The 10,581-nt window shown below is 39.0% G+C and overlaps 3 protein-coding genes across 4 annotated transcripts; all 3 read left to right on the top strand.

The window, feature by feature from the left end:
* The first annotated feature begins 802 nt into the window (after positions 1 to 802).
* Positions 803 to 2,497, top strand: LOC104814616. The gene is made up of 2 exons (XM_010542755.2): positions 803 to 1,210; positions 1,845 to 2,497. The coding sequence occupies exons 1-2, from the start codon at positions 1,108 to 1,110 to the stop codon at positions 2,081 to 2,083; spliced, it is 342 nt and encodes a 113-aa protein (XP_010541057.1). The 5' UTR covers positions 803 to 1,107; the 3' UTR covers positions 2,084 to 2,497.
* Positions 2,498 to 3,689: 1,192 nt separating this feature from the next.
* LOC104814615 (glutamate-rich WD repeat-containing protein 1) lies at positions 3,690 to 7,001 on the top strand. Of its 2 annotated transcripts, none has more exons than XM_010542754.2 (12): positions 3,690 to 3,780; positions 3,873 to 4,033; positions 4,444 to 4,522; positions 4,668 to 4,856; positions 4,955 to 5,053; positions 5,260 to 5,428; positions 5,556 to 5,659; positions 5,744 to 5,883; positions 6,043 to 6,115; positions 6,246 to 6,361; positions 6,452 to 6,569; positions 6,709 to 7,001. In XM_010542754.2, exons 1-12 carry the CDS (start codon positions 3,733 to 3,735, stop codon positions 6,841 to 6,843), a joined length of 1,431 nt encoding a protein of 476 aa, XP_010541056.1. In that variant the 5' UTR covers positions 3,690 to 3,732; the 3' UTR covers positions 6,844 to 7,001. The 2 variants fall into 2 exon arrangements, with proteins under 2 accessions (XP_010541056.1, XP_010541055.1); XM_010542753.2 differs by having other exon boundaries at positions 3,705 to 3,780; positions 3,870 to 4,033.
* A 290-nt stretch (positions 7,002 to 7,291) lies between these two features.
* Positions 7,292 to 9,186, top strand: LOC104814614 (ectonucleotide pyrophosphatase/phosphodiesterase family member 3-like). The gene has a single exon (XM_010542752.2). The coding sequence runs from the start codon at positions 7,469 to 7,471 to the stop codon at positions 8,963 to 8,965; it is 1,497 nt and encodes a 498-aa protein (XP_010541054.1). The 5' UTR covers positions 7,292 to 7,468; the 3' UTR covers positions 8,966 to 9,186.
* Positions 9,187 to 10,581: the final 1,395 nt, after the last annotated feature.

Raw genomic sequence — 10,581 nt, 5'->3', positions numbered from 1 at the left:
ACTGTGATAAAATTGTGCTTGTAATGCCCAAACATCATCACACATAAAGCTTGCTGTAGGAAGAATAAAAATTGCAAACATATAGGTGGTTGGATCTTTCTGGTATTTTTGTCAAATATAATGCCCAAATAAGTCTACTTAAAAGACCCAATGGATATAAATAAAAAAATTGTAACTCCATATTTTTTTTCCAATGGTAATTTATTATTTTCAGCCTTAAATTTGGAGAGATTGAAATACATTTCACATAAAAAAAAAGTTGTAACTAGTAACCAAGTCTCATAAAATTAGCTTTTTATTTTCCTAAATTACCTCAATAGTTATATATAAATAAACTTGTTGTTGTTAATGTCGTAGTCGTCGTCTCAAGAGCTTTTTCAATGACTACAAATATATAAATGATGAAAACAGGATTTTATTAAAAAGATCGTGAAGAAGGATCAGATGGTATGATTTTTAAAACACGAAAAAAGATGATTAAATATTTGAAAAAAAATCAACATATGTAATACAATATAATTTTTAAAATATATATTGTTCTTAGTCAATGTTTAATCATTTGGTTTACTTCAAAATTATTCCGTCCTATTCTTAACTTAATTGTCTGATTTCATCATATAATAAAATTGTTTCAGGCATGCATTTGATTTGAAATCAGCAGATATTTTAAATATACACAGTAAAAGTAAAATTTTCCTAATTTATCTCTCTATATATATATAACAAATAAAAACCCAATAGATAGATTTCTGTTTGGGCTATTTGTAAAGCCCATTACATAAATGGGCTTTAGACCCTAAAACTCAAAAAGAAACTTTCGAAGTCCATTTGCCCAACCAGAAACGTCAAACCGGAAATCCTACCGTCGAAGTCTCCGTTTCTCCGGTAACTATTTCCAGTGTCAAGAAATGGAAATCTGAAGGGAAGGAAAATAAATTAGGAATTTGCTTGGCGGGCAAGCGTGAAACGGATTAAAAAATCGTGGGTTACGATTGATTTGTCGAAAAATCCTAGTTGCAACCCTGCATTTTCAGGCGATACATTGGTCGAGAAGTTGAGAAAAACGGAGGATCCGAGTGGGGAATCACGATCTTTCAGTCAGATTCGATGGACCCATCTCCGTACGGATCAGGAGCACCGAAGGAGTTCGTCACGAAGCGGCTCAAGCTCGCCTGGCGAATTCTTTTGATCTCAAATCTCGGCCTTGGAGGTTAGTTTTCCGAAGAAAAATACAATTGCCTGCGAGCGATTAAGAAAAGTTGCAAGTTTTTCTTCCATCTCTGTTTCTGTATCAGAACGAAATAGAAATAGTCTCGGTGTTCCTTTTGGATAATGAATGATGGATCCTGTTGAATCACGTGGGAAAAATTCTGGGCGCTGTAGAGATTTTTCTTGGCGGGGCTTTGTTTTAAGCGCATAATGTGTTCGATACAATGCCAAGCTGAGAGATCCTTTGTTCTCCAAAAACCAAAGTTGCTGTTCCATGGCTACTTCTATGATTTTTACTAGTGGGGGATTTCTGGGCGCTGTAAAGATATTTCTTGGTACATACCTTTTCATTTTCCCAACTCCTTGGTACATTAGAATGTCAAAGGTAGCACATGGTAACAGGGTTTTCATCCTTGGAAATTTTCAGTTACCCTGTTGGCTTTCTTTATCCTATAAAAAAGAACCATGGATGCTGTTAATTTTCTTGCAACGGATGCTGTTTGAACATACTCTGTTACAAGAAATCATGTCGACTTCATTTTCTGTCAAAAAGTTCTTTCCTTTATTTTGGGTTTCCTGTTTCCCCATCTTCTGTTTAAGGGTTTGCTGATCCATCCTCTCTCCTTCTTCCACAGCTTATATGTTTGCAAAGGCGAGAAAGAAGGACTTGGCTACGGTTGAACACAAAGGAGTGAAAAACAGTACAGTTCTCGCTGAACCGGAAGAAACCAGATTAGTAGTCGATGAACTGTCAATGCCGAGTGAGTATACAGATGCAGCTGAAGCGCCGATCTATCCATTGCACGGAAACCATTTCCCGAAGATGAGCAGAGAGAGCTATTCAAGTGAATATCAGCAGAGAAAAGGAAGATGAAACCGAAAGACCAGGGAGAGAAGAAACGGGTCGATGAAGAAACGGTTCATTCGTGCTGAAAAGATCTCAAAAATTCATTCCAGACAATTCTTTTGATTCATCTCCTTGGGATCAGGATAAATTCTTCTCCCAATAGGAAATATAGAACACATTATTTGTGTTGTTAACTTCAGGATTGTCGGTTTTATATGGATGTTTTTTTACAGATTTGAACATGCGATGAGAAAAGCGTCACAATCCGTCGCAAAATGGCGACGACCCATTTGCGTCAACTAGCGACGGTAATACCAGTTTTTCGTTGCGAATTTGTGACGTACTAATGACAAACATTTTCCGTCGCAACTTGCAATAGAATTTGTTCTCTGTCGCGATACAACGTTTTTATGATTTGGATTCATTGCATATGAGATATGACATAGGTTTGAGTTTGCTGGTTGTCATCTACCGCGATCCATCTTACATTTTTAATTGCACGGATGTCTTTCACAATCGTGATGCATTAACGATTGTTTCTTGTAGTGTATACACCCATATATATATATATATGGAAAAATGCCTGAAAATTACTAAATTTGTAATTTGGTGTAATATTAATTTCTGAACTTGTAGGTACACCTATTTATTCTCGAACTTGCATTTTTGAACATGACGAAATTCACGAATCATTTAACGCTTCTAAATTCTCTATGTTAGAATTTCACATTGTGAAAGTAACTCAAGATGATTATGAACGATGATAAAGAAAATAAGAAAAGCAAATGACAAAGAGATCACGTGAGTTTTGGACTTATTTGCGGGTCTTTCAAACTTGAAATCGTGTGGATAATTGATTGAACTTGTGGTTGGACCAATCCAATACATTTTTCCAAATATTCTTGGCCCAAACGTTTATCATTTGGTACAACATATGGTTCTTTTGATCTTCGACCTTACCATTGACACATTTGGATCGTATGTAATTGAAAGTGTCCATATCAATCTGATGAGCTTGCGAGGTTCATATTAGTCTTTCTTTTTAGAGACTATCTATGATTTATAGACTCGGACTAGATTTGAGGGATATTGTCATATGAATGAATCTATAGGATCACACACAAAATGTTGGAACATTTAAATGTTTACAAACGGTGAATTCATACAATATTCGACAGAGATAAAAGAGCTCCAAAACTAATTTATTGGGATGATCAAATAGAGTTCTTCAAGTGGATCTTACCATAAAAAAGATCAAAAGATCGGTAAGAAAATAAATAGGAAGAATATTTTGAACAGTCCATCCGTGATGAGAAAATCTTAAAATTCGTTATAAATGATTTTTTTGATTTTTCTTTTTCGTGATTGGGATGAATTCATCTCTCAATAGGAAAGATATAACACATTATTTGTGTTTTTAACTTTAGGATTGTCAGTTTTATATGGATGTTCAAATGGCAAATGCCATTAATGTGATGTTCAATAAAGTTGTCCTTAATTAGATATTTAAAATATTCAGGGTCGATCATGTAAAAGTATTGCAAAATAGAGGACTTGAACAGAAATTTCGGGAAAGAAGGTGCTTTTCGTTTTCGGGTATAAATTGATTAAACCCTAATGTAACTGAAAAACCCTAGTTGAACTGAATCTTCACAGGCGCAACTCCGGCGAGAAAAATGGTCCGCAGCATAAAAAATCCTAAAAAGGCTAAGAGGAAGAACAAGGTTTGATGCCGAATTCTATTTCAGTTCCCAATTTGTCGTTCTTAAATCGACTCAATAACGTAATTTAGCTGTTAACCTTCGTTGATTAGCAGAATAAGGGAGATGGGTCATCGTCATCTTCTTCAATGCCATCGATGCCAACTAGGGTTTGGCAGCCAGGTGTTGATAAGCTCGAGGATGGAGAAGAGCTTCAGTGCGATCCTTCTGTTTATAATTGTCTTCATGGGTTTCATGTTGGTTGGCCCTGCTTGAGGTGATTTGTCTGTGGGTTTAATTCATTTTCCTGTTTGTGTATTCATGTAATGAGAGCAAAGCCGAGGGAGGTTGGATCATGAGTTTATACGGGTTCAAATTCGTTTCTCAAGAATGGGGAATATGAATGTAGTTTTGCCAGTATAGCAGAAAGTGAGAGACTTTGGGGTTTATTGATGATAATTTTATGGTTGGGCTCTTCAGTTGGCAGAGATTTTCATTTAGGAAACGAATTTCTCGTTTTGTGATTAACGTTTAACAATTTTGATGTGGGAGGCTTTTTGATTTGTGAGATTGATTTAAGTTTCTGCTCAAACGTCTGATAGATATTGCTTACTTTCTAAGATTGAGTACTATGATGCAGAGTAGTTCAGTTTTGCTTAATTGAATGGATTGTTAATCTTTTTGCAGCTTTGATATTTTACATGATAACTTGGGTTTGAACCGAACCGAGTTTCCTCACACAGTTTATATGGTAGCTGGAACTCAGGTAAATCCTGGTCTCTCTGTCTTTAAACTTCGTTATCATGTTTCAGTCTTTCAGAATTTCTTGTGTTTCTTCATTGAATTGTTAAAATCCTGTTTCATGCAATCTGAAATTATACCCAATGTCTGCAATTTTCTCCTCACTTTAGGCTGAGAAAGCAGCTTGGAACTCCATAGGGATATTTAAAATAAGCAACGTTTCTGGTAAAAGACGTGATGTGTTGCCCAAGAAACTAGCAAATGGTGAAGGCGATATGGAGGATGACGAAGACGAAGATGATGACAGTGACAGTGATGAGGATAGCGAAGATGAAGCTTCTAGTACTCCAATAATTCAGGCAATTCTTGATCTGTTTTTTCATATCTTAGTTCTTTTGTCTCCTCGAGTTGATAAAATCCTCAAGGTTGGTATTTTTCGCCTTATTTCCGTCAACAGCTTCGAAGGGTTGCTCATCATGGATGTGTTAACCGAATCCGGACAATGACACAAAATCCTCATATTTGTGTCTCGTGGGCAGATTCTGGTCATGTACAGGTCAGATTATCTATCCATACCATTCTTTCTAGACTTATTATCCTATGGTAAATTTTGAACTTTTGGCAAATGAAAACTTGGAAAGTTGAGAAAACAAAGATTTGTTTGAAATGTCAAATCTGGAAATCGTTCAAGAATTTGATGCATTCATCCCAAAAAGGGAATGCTGAATATGAGTGTGCAACCGTGCATGAGTCTCTGGGCAGGTGTGGGATTTGAGTTCTCATCTGAAAGCTTTAACCGAGTCAGAAACAGAAGGTAAAGACGGAAGTTCGTCTGTGTTTAACCAAGCACCTTTATTTAATTTCGGAGGCCACAAAGATGAAGGATATGCTATAGATTGGAGCCCTACAGTCACCGGAAGACTTGTTTCTGGTATTCTTTCACTTCAGAATTTTCTACCTGCTTTACCATTTATTTGCTTTGGACCATTGTTTATTGCAGAAAAGAAATGACCTTTTCCTCCTCTTCCACGTTGTATTTTTCTTTTCTAATTGTCAAGGGGATTGCAAGAGTATGATTCATTTATGGGAACCTGTTTCCGGGTCATGGAACGTTGATTCCAAACCTTTTGCTGGGCATTCTGCAAGCGTTGAAGATTTGCAAGTAAAATGATCTTCACTGTCACCTCGATTCAATGACTGTTCTTATGTGTTTTCACCCTTCAGCTAAACAATATGTTTATTTCAGTGGAGTCCATCAGAAGAGCATGTGTTTGCATCGTGTTCTGTTGATGGGCATATTGCAATTTGGGATGTGAAAAGGGGGAAATCTCCTGTAGTTTCTTTCAAGGCGCATAATGCAGACGTTAATGTTATCTCATGGAACAGGTTATTTTTTGTCCGTTTGATGTCGCTTCTTCATCATTCAATGTTTTCTTTTTGGCTCTTGTTTCTCTTGATTCATCATTAAACGTTTTCATCATTCAACGCTTCTTGTTTCTCTTGATTGAATCTTTTTTTGTTGTTGTTGAATTTTCTATTCAAAAGGCTGGCTAGTTGTATGTTGGCTTCCGGGAGTGATGACGGGACCTTTTCCATCCGTGATCTTAGATTTCTCAAGGTATGTTTTTCTCCGTATCTTCGAATCTCTCAATGAAGACCCGACAAAGGGTCATAAAAGAGAGGATTCAGTGTATATTTCCACGCTGTGATCTGTTCAAGATTCTGATAATATCTGAATCTTTTTCTAGGAAGGAGATGCAGTGGTTGCTCATTTCGAATACCATAAACATCCGATCACATCAATTGAGTGGAGCCCTCATGAAGCATCGACGCTTTCAGTTTCTTCAGGCGACAACCAGCTCACGTAAGTACCAAAGATTTTCCTGACAGAAAACAGAGAAAGAAACAATGGTAATCCTCAAAACCGAAAACATTGATATGGGTGTTTCTGCAGGATATGGGATCTGTCGCTGGAGAAGGATGAGGAAGAGGAGGCAGAGTACAAAGCCAAGACCCAAGAACAAGTAAACGCCCCACAAGACTTGCCTCCTCAGCTTCTATTTGTTCACCAGGTGACTGACCTGACTCAACCTGACATGACCTGACATGACCTGACATTCCCTGAGATCTGATCTGAGATTTGGTTTGTATGGTTCATATGGATCCGGGTTTTGTCTGAATCTTTGCAAATGTTTTTTTTTGTTGAAACAGGGCCAGAAGGATTTGAAGGAACTTCACTGGCACAACCAGATACCAGGAATGATAATCTCCACTGCGGCTGATGGTTTCAACATCTTGATGCCTTACAATATCCAAAACACCCTTCCTTCTGATGTCCCCATCTGAAAGGTTTTGTCTTTCTGAGAATTTTCAGATGTAAACGTTCAAAGACTGAAATACCATTTGTTTTTGTGTCGTGGATTACTGCTTTTAAAGAACTGTGTATCTGTTGTGGTTTCTCAGGTATCTAGACCTGCAAATTATTTCCCGTTGTCCGATGGTAATGTTGATTTATATACACATGTATACACATTACATACCCCATGCCCATTGTCTATGTTTCTTCTCTTTCTTCTTCCAGCTAAAGAAAGACCGAGATTCTGTCCGAAAGAGGGTAAAAATGCGAACTTTATTTGGTGATGACACGCGGAGAGATCCAATTTAGGGAATAGAGGAGAGATGAAAGGCCTGTTGTTGACAAATCGATCGTGCAGTTTTAGCTAATTTTGGACCGTCCGATTAAGATTTGATTACGTGGAAATCGGAGTGTAGTGGCTACAACGACTTCAATCCAAAGCAAATCGTCGAGTAGTCGTTTTCTCGTCTCGTTTCTTCCACTTTTCTTTCATCCAACCTCAAATCTCTTCAAATTATGACAAAAAGTTTCGAACTTTCGGAGATTCGAAACTAAACTAAACCCATTTCAGAGAAGCGTCCATTGGTCGGAGAAGGACGAGCTTGAGAACCAATCATGGTGTCTGATGATGCATCATCATTATCTTCAACAAAACCAAAGGCTGCTGCTCCATTAGAAGAAGAGCAAGAACAACCAAGTCAGTCGACGGCTCTTCTCCTTCCAGGTTCCTCTGAATCTTCCGCTGATCATCCGAACAGATTCTCCAATGGCGTAATCTTCGCCGCTCTGGTTCTCGTCTCATGCCTCGCCCTTTCAGCTGCTTCTGCCTTCGCTTTCCTCTTCTTTTCTTCTCAGAAAGCCGGATTTCCCCTGAACCATGTCTCGAAATCTCCAGATTTTGTCGGATCCGTTGCACGTCCCCTGAAGAAACTCGGGAAACCCGTGGTTCTGTTGATTTCCTCAGATGGGTTTCGATTCGGGTACCAATTCAAGACCGAAACCCCTAATATCCACCGATTGATCTCCAATGGGACCGAAGCCGAGACGGGTCTGATTCCAGTTTTCCCCACGTTAACATTCCCTAACCATTACTCCATTGTCACAGGACTTTACCCAGTTTACCATGGAATCGTGAACAACCGATTTGTGGATCCGATCACAGGGAAGACGTTCACGATGGCTAGCCACGAACCGGAGTGGTGGCTCGGCGAACCGTTGTGGGAGACAGTGGTGAATCAGGGCTTGAAGGCTGCAACCTACTTCTGGCCTGGTTCCGAGGTACACAAAGGTTCCTGGAACTGTCCTAAAGATTTCTGTCAGCATTACAATGGTTCTGTTCCATTTGATGATAGGGTTGATACTATCTTGAGCTACTTCGATCTGCCTGATAGCGAGATGCCGAGTTTCATGACATTGTACTTTGAGGATCCTGATCATCAGGGTCACCAGGTTGGTCCTGATGATCCTCAGATCACAGAAGCCGTTGCCAACATCGATAGATTGATCGGAAGGTTGATTGATGGGTTGGAAAAGAGAGAGATTTTCGAGGATGTAACCATGATTTTGGTTGGTGACCATGGAATGGTGGGAACTTGCGATAAAAAACTGATCTTTCTTGACGATTTAGCTCCTTGGATCAAGATTCCGAGTAGCTGGGTTCAATATTCTACTCCTTTGCTAGCAATTAAACCTCCTCCGGGCCACGATCTAGCCAATGTTGTAGCTAAGATAAACGAAGGGTTGAACTCGGGTAAGGTCGAGAATGGAAAGTACTTGAAGGTTTATCTGAAGGAGGATCTACCAAGCAGGCTGCAATACGCAGACAATTACCGAATCCCGCCCATCATAGGACTAGTGGACGAGGGCTTCAAGGTGGAGCAGAAGCGGAATCAAGGAAAGGAATGCGGAGGAGCTCACGGGTATGACAACGCATTCTTCTCGATGAGAACCATATTTGTTGGGCATGGACCTCGGTTTGTTGGCGGAAGAAAAGTTCCATCTTTTCTGAATGTCGAGATATACAATCTGGTGGCTTCGATTCTCGGGATTCAGGGGGCACCCAATAACGGGTCTGATGAGTTTCCAGCTCGAGTTCTCTTGCCAGTCGCCTAGCGAATTGCGGGTAGCTATTAGATCTGGCCATTATTGGCTCGGGTTCGGGGCATTTGCTTGTGTTAAATAAGTCTTTGTAGCCATTGATCAGAACAATTACGTTTTGTGAAATGTGATTCATGTTTTCAGGAAAGACAAAACCAGTTTGGAGGGGATTTCGAAACACGAGAACTTGTTCTTTAGCTTTTGATTATGGTAATGAGATTGTGGTTAAAGGATGATTCCTGTCTCGTATTTGTTATTGGTTGAAATTGAACGAGTCGGCTCGGCCCGGTCTAAAACTGGATCCTATAGAACCAACTTCAGACAGTTATATAAACTCGAAAAAATTCGGATCAACCCGAACCCGAAATCTTCTGATCGAGTGCGGGTTTGTGCTCGGACCACTCCATTTGACAGCTTCAAACATGCATCACATACGTATATATATGTGTATTGAAAATTCATTACATAAAAACCTATAAGCATCTTAGATTGCATTCATCACACAAGTTTGGCTCTAATTGTAGTCAACGGAATCAAAAATATTAAAACCCTAAAAATTCCGAACTTCTAATTTGGTGTAATATTAATTTCTAAACTTGTAGAACTTATAGAGATTTCTATTAATTTCCGAACTTGCAAAATTGAACACGTTAATTACTGAACTTGTTAAACAGTTCCATAATCGTCCTTAACGTTAATTGGTAAAAAAAGCGTTGATTGATCCGACGTGGCGCGTGACGTGTCGAGCCAACTCAAAAAATTGGCGTCACGTATGCAATTCCCGGTTCTTCGATAAATCGGGTTTAATCGACCACCTCCACCGGGAAGGGAAATTTTTATTTCGCCGATCAAGACAGTACCATCGAAGACTGGATTCAAGCTTTACGAGAGGAGGCACAACCGCAAGAACAACTTCATGATCAACATCCTCATGATCGGCGGCGGCGGCGGAGGAGGAGGATTTAACGGTAGTTCGGGATTTTCGCCGAAGAATTCCGGAGATTTTGTCGCCTAGTTGTCTGGATTTTCCGAAGCTGGGTTTAAACAGTCCCGTGATGCCGCTGAAGAATGAGGGAGACCCGTTCGACAAGATATTGTCATTGTCGAACGAATAGAGGGCGATTGCGGAAAATGGTTTTTATCTGCACCCATCTCCGATCTCTACGTCGCGAGATTCGGAGCCGCCGCAGCTGCTCCCGCTTTTTCTCGTCATTTCTCCGAAAGTCTCGCCGTAAGAATCTAACTAGGGGGTTTCGGGATTCGGTTCGGAATTTTAACGGTTCGGTTCGGGAACGGTTTATTCGGTATTATAAAATTTATACCAAATTAGTACCGTATATTATTCGGTTCAGTTCGGTTCGGTATTATGACGGTTCAGAACAGTACGGTACTAATAAATAAGTACCAAATAAAAACCGAAATAAAAATTGTTCGGAACGGTTCGAGACGGTTCATGATATATTTATAATTCATATAATATAAAAGTAAAGAGATCCAACATAATAATTTTATACAACAAAATAAAAGTTTTGAACTTGTAAACTTGGAAAAAATTCAACATTAATTTAAATGCATTACGCAAACAAACTCTTAATATTAGTAAATATCATAATTAATTATTAATATTAAAT

Source organism: Tarenaya hassleriana, unplaced genomic scaffold (assembly GCF_000463585.1).
Source record: "Tarenaya hassleriana unplaced genomic scaffold, ASM46358v1 Cleome21, whole genome shotgun sequence".
NCBI lineage: Eukaryota > Viridiplantae > Streptophyta > Magnoliopsida > Brassicales > Cleomaceae > Tarenaya > Tarenaya hassleriana.
This window is presented reverse-complemented; position numbering and strand designations above follow the sequence as displayed.